The sequence below is a fragment of the Mustela lutreola genome, chromosome 10, assembly GCF_030435805.1.
Source record: "Mustela lutreola isolate mMusLut2 chromosome 10, mMusLut2.pri, whole genome shotgun sequence".
Lineage (NCBI taxonomy): Eukaryota > Metazoa > Chordata > Mammalia > Carnivora > Mustelidae > Mustela > Mustela lutreola.
In genome coordinates, this window is record NC_081299.1 from 61,643,170 (window position 1) to 61,658,370 (window position 15,201).

Below are 15,201 nucleotides of genomic sequence, written 5' to 3' on the forward strand. Positions count from 1 at the left end.
TTATTTCTATTAGTAGCATGTCAGAGGGTATGGGTTCCCAGTATTTATATAGAGAGAGGGGAATTCCATCACCAGTCACTCTTTTCCAACTGGCATTACTTTAACTCAGGGGAAACTGATTAGGGAGGAGCTCTATATAGTTTTAATAGCTGTTTGTGAACCTCAGATGTAACTGAACGACTTTCTAGATTTACCTATTAATTGTCTCATGAAGCTCTGCATGGATAGATAATCAGTTGATGGAGGTAAATAATCCTATTGAAACATTTGCTATTTATTTTTGATACAGCTGTTTTAAACAGACTGATTAGTTCCCTTTATGATTTCACCCTTGAAAGTACAAACTGTTTTGTTCTTTGTCATTGTTGCATGACATTCCATTTGGCAGTCAGCTTATTTTTAGCCAGACTATCAAAGTATTTTTCAACTGGACTGTCACTGCACTTGAACTTGGAATCTTGTAACCTGAGGAACTGCACTGGGAAAAAGAAGAAACTTCTAACAAATGGGAAATTATAAATCTAGACCAACCCAAACTTGCACTGGTAATTATTTTTATATCCTTAAATATAACATGTTTCAAATAGTAGTTATAGATAATAACACATCATTGGAGTATCTGTTAATTTTTACATGGAGGAAATGACAATGTGTTATATGAAACTGTTGAGAAGATTGTCTGAACTCAAATTATTTTTCTCTGCAAGATTTTTAAAGAAAACACAAAATTTCTTACAAAAATATATTAGTTTTTAGGTAAAATGTTCCTAGGAATACTGCTGAATATAGAGATTTTAGAATTATATCTTAAATACCAAGTATTTGAAACCTAAAAACTTTTGTCTAGGAACTAGAGATTGATATAATTAAAATGCAATAAAATCAAATGAAATAAAGCAAATATATTCTTTTATGTAAATATATTATCCAGTATCAAATGGGTTCTTAATTACTATAATATGATTGCATTTTAGATATAAACATCTGTATTTTAAGCTCACAATCAGTAATTTAAATTAAGTATTGTAGAATTTAGAATAAAAAACTGAGTTTTAATTACTTGTATGTTATGATCTGTGTCTGCTTTTTGCAAAGCACAGCTATGAATCAGTCCCATTTGTTTTTCTTTACTAGATGAATGGAAGAAGAAAGTCAGTGAATCTTATGTTATTATAATAGGAAGATTAGAAGATGACCTGCGGATCAAAGAAAAAGAACTTGCAGAACTAAGGCACATATTTAGGTAAAGTTCTCAGAGTTAATTTTTCTTGGTATAAGTATCTTTATTAATTACCTTGTTTTAGATACATGTATATTTAAAAACACAACCCACAGAATCTCAGATGTAATCAGGCATGTTTGGCTTTAAAATATAAGGTTGGCCCTTCTTGACCATTCATATAGCCCTAAAATGCAAATATCTCCCTAAAAAATTGACTTACATGCTTCCATTGCTAAAGTTTAAAAAGAGAGGCGTATAAGGGCTGACTTTTGAATACAAGCTGTTGCTGATTGGAATAATCTTTCCTGGAATTAGGTCTTTCTTGTAAGCCATGCCAGCAACAAAAAGCAAGATTTCTCTTCCCAAATGATGGTAGAATATTGGCCATGCTGTTCTTTTTGAACTACTAGGATAAGTCCAATTTTAACAAACCTTCTGTTCTCTCGACATTCAGAGGCTGTCCCTTAATGGAACTGAATATGATTCTGCCCCTGAACAATCATATAACACTGTGTAATACCGGCTTCAAGCTTTTAGTGGGTTTTGTTCATGATAACAAGAGAAAAATAATCTGGCATAGTGTCACAACCTTGGAAGACACAAAATGTTCAAAAAAGAGGGGCAGGACCCTTCTATACACAAGCAACCTTCTGGAGAAATTGAATCTGGCATTGAAAAACTAGATGCATTTTGGAGGGTCAGTGTAAGTTAGCTGCCTGACTGAGGAAACTTCCATGCAGGCCAATCAGCCATGTTGACTTTTACCTGCGTTACTTATCTAATGTACTTGTGACAAAGAACTCCCTCTATTTTACTTGGAAAACAAGTGTGAAGCACTGACCAAATGACATATTTTTCACCTAAATTTCAGCTATAGTAAATATACAAAGTTCACGTAACTGGCAATTAAAGTTATCCATGTATAATATCGTTTATATGAAATTGTGGATTAATAAGGCTTTTTCAGGTAATTAATTTATAATTTAGGAAATAGTTGATCCTCTGTGTTAATTTGGCCCAAAATGATAAATCAGTATTGATACTCATGATGAGATATCCTGGACTGACTTTTGCAAGTACTTGAACATGATCAGTTATGGGAAAACTTTTCAAATTCCTGTAGAGATTTGACTGACACTGGTATAATAGATTTATACATACATATTTATTTTTTTGGAGAAGAGATGCAAATGTAGAATTTAATCATAAATCCTATAGTTCTTATTGACTCAGATAAATATGCTGAATGAAATGTGGTTAAACCTAAAGAGATTTTCCTCAACTTCAAGAACTCAAAAACTCATTTATTAATTTATTTTTTTAATTTAAGAAGTACTGTGCAGGTATGTCAAGGCTTATTTAAATAGACATCCTTTTAAGGATTAAGTTTAACAATAGGCTTGAGATATAGGTTTCTCTCATACTCCCTCAACAACAGACCATTGTTTTTAACAGCTTCTGCTATAGCTGATTTTTCCTACATTTCCACTATATGATTAATGTTACCTTCCTTTTACTAATTAGTATTAGGGTGAGAAGCAGGAAACAGTGTCAGGAAGAATATAGTTCAGAATTTATTGTGCTAACTATATTCAAGTTTTCATTCCAGACCCACCAAATACAAGACATTTGGTAATTCTCACCATGACTCTGTGTGATAAATATGAATTCTGATGGATGATAAACTAAGGACTAGAGACATAATATCTTATCAAGATCGTATGACTAGTAAGTGCTGGAACTCTAATTTGGTCAGCTTACTACTGAGAGAGGTCATTCTACTAGTCAGCTGACTACTGAGAGAGGTCTTCCTACTAGTACCATGGAAAGTCTAGAGGAGTCAAGAAGAAAAAATGTCTCGACCATTTTGTCTAAATTGAGTAGGAAAATTATGTCACTCAGTGTAATGGTTTTACAGTGATGCAAACATAGTTTTAAACCCAGTTTCTTTTATTTACAAACTATGTAACCTTGGATATGTTCCTTAATTTTGTTGAGCCTCCTTTGCATCTGTAAATGAGGTTAATAATAAGCTCACAGGTATTTGCAAAATAGTACTGAGGTGAGGGCCTAACACACAGTAGGCATGGAATAATTGGAAGTTTCTATTATTATGATTGGATAAATAGGGGTAGATAGAAAGACTGAAAACTTTATTATCTAGTAGAAGAATCAAATAGTTTTTTAAAAGTTAGAAAGTAAGAAAATTAGGATTAAATGTTTTAATATGAAAATATTAAATGTTTTAATATGTTTTCAAAAGTAAAAATGTGAAATGTTAGAATAATTCAATATGATGCCAAAATTTGAAATCTAACTTTTAAAGATTGTGATCAAAAGGGATTTGGCGACAGTACTAGAAGGCTCGTCAAAATAGATATCAATTTTCCTAAGAATAATAGTAGGGCATTTTATGGAAAAGAGGACTGGCAGTCTGGTGCTGAAGCCATTGAGGAAGTGACAGAAATGTCCCATTAACCAAAAGTGATAATAATGAAGCTAAGGAGAAGATTATCCCCAGCTTAGAATCATGTTTCTCCAAGGGCTAAGAGCTGCCTACAGTAGAGTAACCAACAGTGCTTGATAAAATTTTAGATTCCATGGTTCCATTCCATATCAAATGAATCAGAATCTCTGGGGATGATTTCCAGAAACCTGAATTTTTAACAAACTCCTCAGATAATATTTTTGCATGCTAAAAATGATACTTCTAAAAAATTACTTCTAGAAAGATATTCAAGTTGTTGTGAAAACTCTGCCTGAAGTGATATTGGTGAAGGGTTAAGGAACATGAGAAGAGAAAGCAGGCAACTAGTATGGTCTACAGAGATTCAAGGGTGCAAACAAACAAACAAACATAAACAGAGCACTCTGTCTGATTCCATTAAGACAGATAGCATCACTGGGAAAGAAAGTCAGTCATGCCGAGGGCAAAGTTCTGAGGATTTTTCTTTTCTCTAAAATAAAATGATGGATGACAAGGAAAGAAAAGAATGGAGTGCTGAGAATATAAATTGTCTAACCCATTGATTCCCACACCAAAATTTTAAAGCATTTAGGAAGATGAAGCATAGTATTATATGAGATTACATTTAAGTATCTGGGACATTTTGGGTATTACATAAATGTAGAGCCTTTTTCTTTCTCATCTTTATCCATGCCTTACATAATGTAAGGAGTGCTTCTGTGATGAACAACTGTGTTATGCCTCATGACATCAGGCTTTCTCTAAACATATAAATAAGAGGAGAATGGTAAAGATGTCCAAAAAGAGGCATTTAACACCAGAGTCACAAGTGGAGGATCACTGGTATAAACACAGATTTGGGAGGTTTGGGGAGTTTTTATTGTTTTTGTTTGCTAACAAGTTCTCTTTGGCATTCCAGGTAGATAATACATTCATTCATTAAAAGAGATTTTCCACATCATTGTCCACCAAGGCTTCTGTTAACTCACATACATGATCTCCTGGTATAGCTTTCATATACAATACAGTGTACAGGAACATAGTACTAAATTTTAAAAAGATAAAAAGAACTAAACCATTATGTTTCTTATGCCAATCTATAGCAGCTTTGGGATGAGAGTTTGCTAGGGTAAAGAAAGGGAAAGGAAATGGAATGTTCTCTCATCATCCACAATAAAGTTGCATTCACCATAAGTTTGGACATTTGTTGAGATAATAGATGAAAGATAGGAGGAGATGAAGAAAAAGAGAAGACAGAAGAAGGAAAGACAGAAGTGGTACATTGGAATACCATTGTCTGTATTTCCTCTTCTGTGCTTTCTCTAATCTTTTTGTTTATCAATGTAAATAGCACTTACTACATGGTGTTTTCTTTATCCATTTCCAAGTCTGTCTAGTATATGTGTTCTCTAGTGGCAGCTTCTTTGTCTTATTTAGCTTTATTTATATTTGTGTTTATTTGTAATACCTATTTGTATAGCACTTGAAAAAAAAAACAACTTAGTGCTTGCCATGTTCTAGGCATGCTACTAGATATTTTATTTTTTTTTTTGAAAGATTTATTTATTTATTTATTTGATAGAGAGAGAGATCACAAGCTACTAGGTATTTTAATATGCATTAGCTCATATCGTCCTTACTGTATATATGTAAAGTGCTTTAGCACAATGACTGGCACATGGTAAATGCTCAAAAATTTTTGTTAAAAACAGATAATCATTGTTTATGTTAGCAACCTTTGAGGTAGGCATTCATTGCACTTGCCATTTTATACCTAAAGAAGATGAAGTTAATCAAATTAAATTGGCTTGAACTAGGATAAACAACATGTTTGATTATACTGGGATTGTATCGACTAGTATTTAATTTCAAAATGTGTAATCTCTGTGATCTTTGTTCTCAACCTGGGAGGGGGGGTAACAAATTATGTATTAAAATTATCCATGAAATATTTTCATTTTCTCTATACCATTCCACAATTTTGCTTTATCCTGTGTATTAGAACTATGCTTAGGGGTGGGAGTAGAAGACTATATTTTAGTTCCCCACCCCTACTCCTGGTGACACATGTACCCCAGGTGTCAATGTTTGAAAAACACTCCATGGTGGCCCTCCACATGTAACTTTAAAAGCTTTTCAATTAAATTATTTTGTTTCAATATGTTTTTAAGTCATTAGAAATTTTAGAACTGTGCTCTTCTAATTTAATTGTCAGAGCTACTCTTCATCTGCTTAATCTGTAATATGAAATTTGAGGTCACTGAGGAGGTTGCAGAGAAATTATATTGTTCCGATACCATAGTATTTCAGCAATAATCAAAATAATCCTATTTTTCTCATTTTAAATATTATTTTCACATTGCATCATTATACCTTGGTTGATAATGGTAATATCCCACTTTGAAATTTATTAGGCTTGATAAATAAACAAAAATAGAAGAATGCTCTGTTCCACGAGCAAGCATTTGTAATATTTGCATGCTAAAAGTGTTCAAAGGAGGAGAGAAGAGAGAAGAAATATGCATGCCCTTCGTGCTCATTTTCTCTCTGAAAAGTTCCTCTGGGCCCAGCTACAGTCCACCATACCTAGCCTCCAAATGAAATATCTTCCAAAATTCTACTTTTTCAAAGTTATAACCAATTATAAAATTTAGCTAATGCCAAATGAATAGCTCCAGAAATATGGCAGGCTGACCTTATCTAAAATAGTGAAATTCTGCATCAAGTTGAGAAGTAGAAAATTAAGAGGGAACATGTCATCTTATAATATTAAAAGAGTGTGAAAGTATTATTTGGCATGTTTGGTTAGTACATCATGCTAATTAGCAATGAAACAAAGCAAACCACCACAGCAACAGAAAGACAATTCACATTGTCCCAAGACTACCTACCTCTGTATTTCTTTTCTTGCTTGTCTAGGTAAAACTCGTTATGAATAAGAATTGTACAGTAATAGCTTATAAAATCCTTATGAAGCAGCTTGATCTCAATCTCTTTTTTTTCTTTCAGTCTCTCTCTCCCTCTAGCTTTGCTACCTCACTAGCTCTCACTATCTTTCCTCCTTTTATCCTTACTCTATATTCTTCCCTCTCATCCCATACTGCCTCTGTCTTCCCTTTCAACTTCTGATCTCCCTTCTCAAATGCAAGGCAAAACAATAAAATTGTTAAAATAATCAATATAATATTCAATATTAGTGCTTTATTAAGAATATTATAGTAGCTAATGTTTATAAAAGTCTTACAAGATCTAAGCCTCACAATAAATTATTATTGTCTCAATTTTATTATCCTTAGCTATTCTTGCTCTAACTGCAAACATTTCAGTAATTATTTATTGTATGATGAATGAATAAATATATTTAATGTTGTTAGTTTGCTGATTGGATCTCTGTGATGTTGGGCAAATATGTTTCTGGGTGTTTCCTGGGTATATACCTTGCGAACAAATCTTATCGATGATTTTTTTGTTTCTGTTGTTTGGTGGGACAAGAATCAGAAACCACCACAAAGAACTACATAAGAATTTACGTGGGGAATGAGTTGAGAAGTACTGGAGATGACGGAGAAGTAGGGGCATGAGGAGCTTTCCTCCTCTCTTGAGGTCAGATCATTTGGAACACCCAGGAAATCAATCTGAGGATTAGAAGCAGAATTTCTATGGTTGGAGGAAGACAACATTGCAGGTTCAAGATGTATGGAAGTGAACTGGTGGAGAGGAAAGCTGCCAGGCTGCAAAGGGGAGGGAATACTTCCCACAGGAGAGAAAAGGGAGAGAGGAAGAGAGGGGTTGAGAGAGTGTGGTGTTGGGGTTGCACAAGAAGAAAACCTCTCAGACCACAGCCTGGTGAGTTGGGGGAACTGGGTGGTGCAAGTTTTTTACAAACATTGAATATAGCTCAGACTCTGAGCTTTTGGAAAGTTTGTGACTTTTGCGGGAGAGTTGCGGTAGCATGTGCTCCTGGAGAGTAGAACATCTCTGGCCCAGGAGCTTGAACAAAGTACAGTAGGGATCTCAGAGGTCTCACTGGGAGAAACTGTTCCCCTTCCTGGAGTACATTTTGAAGAAAGTTTATATCCTCTCCAAGGACAAAAGACACTGCAGGCACCAGCAAATGGCCTTTCATTGGCAGCAAACAAGTGTGCACAGAGGCCAGATAACCTGGTTGCTGCTTTTCATGTTGCCAAAGCATAGAATCAGCACACTGCACAGGTGAAAAAATCTTTTTCTGGGACAAAGAGCACTAGTCAGAGAGCGGCAAGTCTCTAACCCAGAGGTTGAAGCTGACCGGAGTGGTGCCATTACTTTTAAGATTTGGAGTTTTGAATCCCAAGGGCACCAGAGACAAATGCAAGACAGATGGGCACCGGGCATGCTGTGACCCTCCCCTTTGCATGAGAGCTTCGGGAACAGCGGGGGTGTGAGAGCCCCCAACTGGAGGACAGAGTGGTATGTTGCCATTTTACTCCCACTACCAATACAGCCAGGCAGCAGGGAACAACACAGCGGCCCCTAGGGGAGGTGGGAGCGCTTTCGTCAAACACCACACCCACTGTGCTTGGCAAGTGCTTTTTTTTCTTTACTGGGTGGGTCAGGACTAACTGTGCCAACATAGCAGGCCTCTCCCAGAGAACAACAACCCAGGCAGCATACCACAAACACTAAGTGTACTGATTATACAGTGCCTCACAGTGTCCCCTTCAGTTCTGATGGAAATAAAACCAGGCTGTATTTTTTGTTTCTCTTGTTCTTTTTCTCTTTTCTTTTTTCCTTTTATTTATTTTCCCCCCCTTTGGAATCAGACTTACAGTTTTTTGTTTGTGAGTTTGTTTTTTCATTTCCTTTCTCTTTCTCTTGTGTTTTTTGTTTTATTTTGTTTTGTCTTGTTTTTTGGATTAGGATTCTTTTCTTTTGTTTTTCTTTATTCCCCCCCCCCCTCTTTTTTTTCTTTGGAATCAGGCTTATAGTTTTTTTGATTGTCTGTTTGTTTTTTTCTTTTTCTTTTTTTTTTTTAATTTTCTCTTATTTTAGGATGAGGCTCTTTTTTTCCCTCTTTCTTTCCAGGCTTCTTTCAACAAACAAATCAAAACACACCGACATGAAGGTCAAATAGTCCCCACTGCAAGCAAAGAAGATCTCTGCAAGGGACAGCTAGTGGGAAAAGACTAGCAGCAGCACTGTCTACAGAGACCTGGCAGGCCAGAAAGGATTGGCATGATATAGTCAAACTCTACAGTGGGAAAAATATACAGCCAAGAATAATTAATCCAGCAAATGTCATCCAGAATAGAAAGAGAGATAAAAAGGTTCTAAGACACAAACTGAAGGAGTTTGTGAACACTATACCAACCCTTAAGAAATATTAAAGGGGACTTTGAGCAGAGAGAGAGACCAAAAGTAACAAAGACTAGAAAGGAACAGAGACAATCTATTGGAACAGCAATGTTACAGGTAATACAATGGCACTAAATTCATATCTTTCCATAATTACCCTGAATGTAATTGGACTAACTGCTCCAACAAAGACAGGGTATCAGAATGAATAAAAAAGCAAGACCCATCAGTATGCTGTTTACAAAAAACTTATTTTAGACCCAAAGACACCTCCCGATAGAGAGGGGATGGAAAACCATCTCTTATGCTAATAAACCTCAAAGGAAAGTTGGAGTAGCCATCCTTGTATCAGACTAGATTTTAAACCAAAGACTGTAATAAGAGATAAAGAAGGACACTGTATCATAATAAAAGGGTCTATCCAACAAAAAGATCTAACAAACTGTAAATACTTTTGCCCCTAACTTGGGAGCACCAAATATATACAAATCAATAAAAAACCTAAAGAAATGCATTGATAACAATTCAATAGTAGTAGGGGCCTTTAACCCCCTGTTCATAGCAATGGACAGATCATCTAAGCAGAAGATTAACAAGAGAAAAAGGACTTTGGATGGCACACTACACCAGATGGACTTAATAGATGTATTCAAAACATTTAAGCAGCAGAACATACATTCTTTTTGAGTGAACATGGAACATTCTCCAGTAGAGATCATGTACTGGGTCACAAATCAGGACTCAACCAGGTATAAAAAGACTGAGGTATATCTAGGTATAAAAAGATTCAGACCATAGTGCTATGAAATAAAGTCAACCACAAGAAAATATTTGGAAAGGCCACAAATACATGGAGGTTAAAGAACACCCTACTAAAGAATGAATGGCAGATGCCTGGGTGTCTCAGGTGGTTAAGTGTCTGCCTTCAGCTCAGGTCGTGACCAGGTACCTGGAATGGAGCCCTGAAATGGGGCTCCCTGCTGAGTGAGAATCATGCTTCTCCCTCTCTATCTGCCATTCCTCCTGCTTGTGCTCTCTTGCTCTCTCTCCTGTGCTCTTTTTCTCAAATAAATAAATAAAATCTTAAAAAAAAAATGAGTGGGCCATCCAAGAAATTAAAGAAGAAATTTAAAAAGATACATGGAAACAAGCAAAAATGAAAACACAACAGTTCAAAATCTTTGGGATACAGAAAAGGTGGTGTTAAGAGGGATGTATATAGCAATATAGGCATTCTTCAAGAAGCAAGAAAAGTCTCAAATATGCAACCTAATCTTACACCTAAGGGAGCTAGAAAAAGAACAGCAAAGGAAGCCTATATTCAGCAGGAGAGGGGAAACAATAAAGATTAGAGCAGAAATCAATGATATAGAAATCAAATGAACAATAAAACAGATCAACAAAACTATAGATGCAGAAAAAGCACTTGACAAAATATAACATCTTTGTTGATAAAAACCCTCAACAAAGTAGGGATAGAGGGAACATACTTTAACATCCTAAAGACCATACATAAAGGCCCATAGCTAATATTATTCCCAATGGAGAAAAATTGAGAGCTTTTCTCCTGAAGTCAGGAAAACAACAGGGATATCCATTCTCACCACTGTTGTTCAACATAGTACTGGAAGTCCTCACCTCAGCAATCAGACAGCAAAAAAGAAATAAAATGCCTCCATATCAGCAAAGTAGAAGTCAAACTTTCACTCTTCACAAATGGCAGGTTACTCTGGAAAACGCAAGTAAACTAAAAAAAAAAAAAAAAAAAAAAAAAAAAAATTGCTAGAACTGATACAGAAATTCAGCAAAGTTGCAGGATATAAAATCAACACACAGAAGTCCTTTGCATTTCTATACACCAACAATGAAGCAACAGAAAGAGAAATCAATGACTTGATCCCATTTACTATTGCACTAAAAAACCACAAGACACCTAGGAATAAACCTAACCAAAGAGGTAAAAGATCTTTGCACTGAAAACTATAGAACTGTTATGAAATTAAGGAAGACACAAAGAAATGGGAAAACACTTCCTTCTCATGGATTTGAAAAATAAACATTCTTAAAATGTCTATAATGCCCAAAGCAATCTACACATTAAGTGCAATCTCTATCAAAATAACACCAACATTTTTCATAGAGCTAGAACAAGGAATTCTAAAATTTATACGGAATGAAAAAAGACCCCAAATAACCTAAGTAACATTGAGGAATAAAACCAAAGCTGGTGGCATCACAATTCTGGACTTCAAGCTGTATTACAAAGCTGTAATCATCAAGACAGTATGATACAGACACATTGATCAATGGAACAGAATAGAAAGCCCAGAAATTGACTCTCAATTCTGGTCAGTTAATCTTCAACAAAGCAGGAAAGAATATCCAGTGAGAGAAAGACAGTATCTTCAACAAATGGTGTTGGGAAAACTGGACAGCCATAGGCAGAACATTGAAACTGGATGACTTTCTTACACCATACACAAAAATAAATTCAAAATGGATGAAAGATTTATATGTAAGGCAGGAATCCATCAAAGGCTTAAGGAGAACACAGGCAGCAACCTCTTTGATCTTGACTGTAGCAACTTCTTACTAGACACATCTCAGGAGGCAAGGGAAACAAAAACAAAAATAAATAATTGGGACTTCATCAGGAGGAAAAGCTTTTACACAGTAAGAGAAATGGTCAAAAAGAAAAAAGAAAAAAAAAAGCAGCAAACAGAATGGGAGAAGATATTTAGAAATGACATATCAAATGAAGGACTAGTACCCAAAATCTATAAAGAACTTATCAAACTGAATATCCCAAAATAAAAAATCCAGTCAAGAAAAGGGCAGAAGACATGAACATTCTCCAAAGAATACATATAAATGGCTAACAGATGCATGAAAAAAAATGCTCGACAACACTTATAATCAGGAAATACAAATCAAAATCACTGTGGGATACCACCTCACACCAGTCAGAATGGCTAAAATTAGCAACTTAGGAAACAACAGATGTGGGTAAGGATGTTGAGAAAGGAAACCCTCCTGCACTGTTGGTGGGAATGCAACTTGTGCAGCCACTCTGGGAAACAATATGGAGGTTCCTCAAGAAGTTAAAAATAGAGCTACCCTACAACCCAGCAATTTCACTACTAGGCATTTATCCAAAGAATACAAAAATAGTGATTCAAAGGGGCAGGTGCACCCCAATGTTTATAGCAATACTATCCATAGTAGCCAAAATATGGAAAGAGCGCAGGTGTCCATTGACTGATGAATAGCTATGTTACTCAGGCAGAAAAAAGAAATCTTGCCATTTGCAATTATGTGGATGGAATTAGAATGTATTATGCTCAGTGAAATGTCAGAGAGAGACAAATACCAAATGATTTCACTCATGTGGAATTTAAGAAACAAAACAGATGAACATTGGAGAAGGGAAGGAAAATAAAATAAGATAAAAACAAAGAGGGAGGCAATAAGAGACTTAACTACAGAGAACAAACTGACGATTTCTGGAGGGGAGGCGGGTGGGGGAAGGGGTAATGTGATGTAATGGGACTTGAGGTAATGTAACTGAGGTAATGTAACTTGAGGTAATGTAACTGAGGAATCACAAAATTCTACTCCTGAAATTAATTAATAATACACTGTATGTTAACTAACTTGAAGTTAAATAAAACAAAAAAAAAAAAAATTACCATCAGCCATTTGAAACCTAAATTATCAATTTGGGAAACTAGATGATCTAAAACAAATCCTTTTCTTCTTTCCCTAAATTTCAGCAAATTAATTAATTTTAGAAAATGCATCTACCTATCAGAATATTTTGGATTGTGTATGTTATTTTTGGCCAACTGTTCAAATGTTACATTTTAATTAGTTTCCAATTGTGGTCATGTCAGATATTTTCTTGAAACGATGAGGTCATGAGAAAGAAGTATAATTGGATCATGAAACTGCATACTCTTCTGTATAAAAGTTAAAGGCTAAGAAAAGAGTTCATTATGCTACAAGAAAGAAAGTAACCTTTGGATACAAAACTACCATTAAGGACAGAATTTACTGTTAGAAATATATTCATAATAGTGACTTCATTTTAATTAGGAACTTCATCCATACCTCAGCAAGCACTACGAACTCATTAGGATATGTTAAGTTTTACAGTATGACATGGCAGGTGATGAAAAATGTAAGGGAAAATTAAAAAAAAAATTGAGCTTAGGGTATTAGAATACATAAGTGATGTTCAATTGACAGTGAATTTGACACAGTTCCTTTAGAAGAGGCAAAAGAAGAGAATTTGAAATATCTCTCCTAGGAATGATTGCATTAAAACCTTGAATATTTTTATTACATGTTTCAAAACAGAAACATTTGACTAGAAGTTAATGGGAAGTGAGAATTAGGATTCAAATATAGCCCCAAAATAACTCATTAAAAAAATTACATTCCAGTTATTAAAGTTAAGATAAAAATTGTACTATTAAAATTGCACTTGACTGTCAAATATTGTGGGAGCCTATTCTCTGTTGATTCATTTTGTTGGCATTAATAGAAGTTGCATGAGTTCAAGGAGGATATAATTCAAGAGAAGAACAAAATAACATACAGTAGTTTTGAGCAAGGAGCTCTTTAAGACTATATACCAAGTCACATATGAATGGTCAAGTCTACTTTAAGATTCAGTGAGTAAGAATTGATTGTTGAACAAGAAGTCACTAATATAATTCATGCTTTCAATTTTACGTATGCAAACAATATTTATTCATTTAGGATTATTCTTATTTTAAATAAGGGAATAAACCTTAGTATCTTGTATTTTTGTTTATTCAATGTTTACTTTCTTTGCAAAGCTGATCGGGGCATTAGAAATCAGGACTAATGCTGGAGTCAATTGTAGAATTCTATCTAGCATGCATTTATCCAGGACTAATGCACTTAAAGGATCCAGGACATATGAGTAGTTTTAAATCAAGTAGACTGTTGAGAACATGGTAAGGTGATTATTAAGAACAGAGGTGGGGCACCCAGTTGGTGTTCAGTAGGTGTTGTGCCAGACTGATCGAATGCATCATTTGATGATGATTGATAGATCATGGAATAAGAAAGCAATTGAATCTATCTTCTCATAAAACCTCTTAGTGCAACTTTTTTCTTCCCCTTGGATTTTTAAGCTCTCCCCTTTTTTCCATTTTAGTTATTTTAATATCTCCAGTGTTGAAAATAGCCTTCCCATGATGCCCCTGGACTGACATTACAAAATTATGATTCTAGTAGTTGCTCTGAGTCACTGACAGGTGCTAGGTGTCACAACGTCCAATTTGGTAGTCTTTTTAAAAGCATGTGAAAGCATGTGAAGACATTTTCTAGGAGCCTAGAAGAGAGTCACCATGAGCATAAAACACTTACATCTATAGAATTGTCAAAATCAGGAAATTTTGCAGGTTATCAGATGTGAGAGATTGAAGAAGATAAAACTTGGTGGGAAAGTTGTGCTAAAATTCTCCCAAGATTTAAACTATGCAAGGGAAGTTTTATGCTCAGTGACCTTGTTAACAATAGTAATAATAATAAAATAACCATTTATTGAAAACATATGTGCTAGGAACTACAGTAAGCCCTAACCTCATGCATTCTTCACAATAATACAATCTCTATGCATTATTTTAATCATTTCATAACTGAAGAAATTACAGATTGAAGTGGTTTAATGACTTGTCCAAATTGGAGGGGAGGAAAAATAAAAAACTACTTAAAAGGCAGAAGCAGGATAGGACTGCAATACAAGGACCAAGCTTTAAGGATTCCCTACGCTGCTAAAATGATTTCCACTTTTAAAACATCAAAACATGGCAGGTATTGCTGTATAATATTAGAAATATGTTGAAAAACAAATTTTCTCAAGGGTTTATTACTTCAGAGGTGCTCCCAAGCCTTTTCTTTCAGCTTTTGCCATTAAGTTCATTATAGTTAACTCAAAAGGTACTTCCTTCCCTGTTCTTCTTTTAGGCTAAAGGTTATATATTTCTTTACATTTAACAGAAGCCTTCCCTTTCCTTCCCCACCCAATACTTTGTTTTCTGTCTTTTGATCTTATTGTGTGTTTTCATTGCTGGATAATGGAAGGACCAGGAAAGAAAAACCAATGCAGCTCAGGGTTTCTAAATCATTGTCAATCAACACCTTC

General features: G+C 35.0%; 1 protein-coding gene across 4 annotated transcripts in view; it reads left to right on the forward strand.

Moving 5' to 3' along the window:
• The first annotated feature begins 371 nt into the window (after positions 1–371).
• Positions 372–15,201, forward strand: part of TNNI3K (TNNI3 interacting kinase) — a 319,782-nt gene continuing 304,952 nt past the window's right edge. For 2 of the 4 annotated variants that reach the window (XM_059135899.1, XM_059135898.1), the window contains exons 1-2: positions 372–545; positions 1,135–1,243. In XM_059135899.1, the coding sequence (XP_058991882.1) occupies positions 506–545; positions 1,135–1,243 (149 nt within the window). In that variant the 5' untranslated portion in view covers positions 372–505. The remainder of the gene's footprint in view (positions 546–1,134; positions 1,244–15,201) is intronic. The other 2 variants (XM_059135897.1, XM_059135896.1) reach the window with 2 other exon arrangements.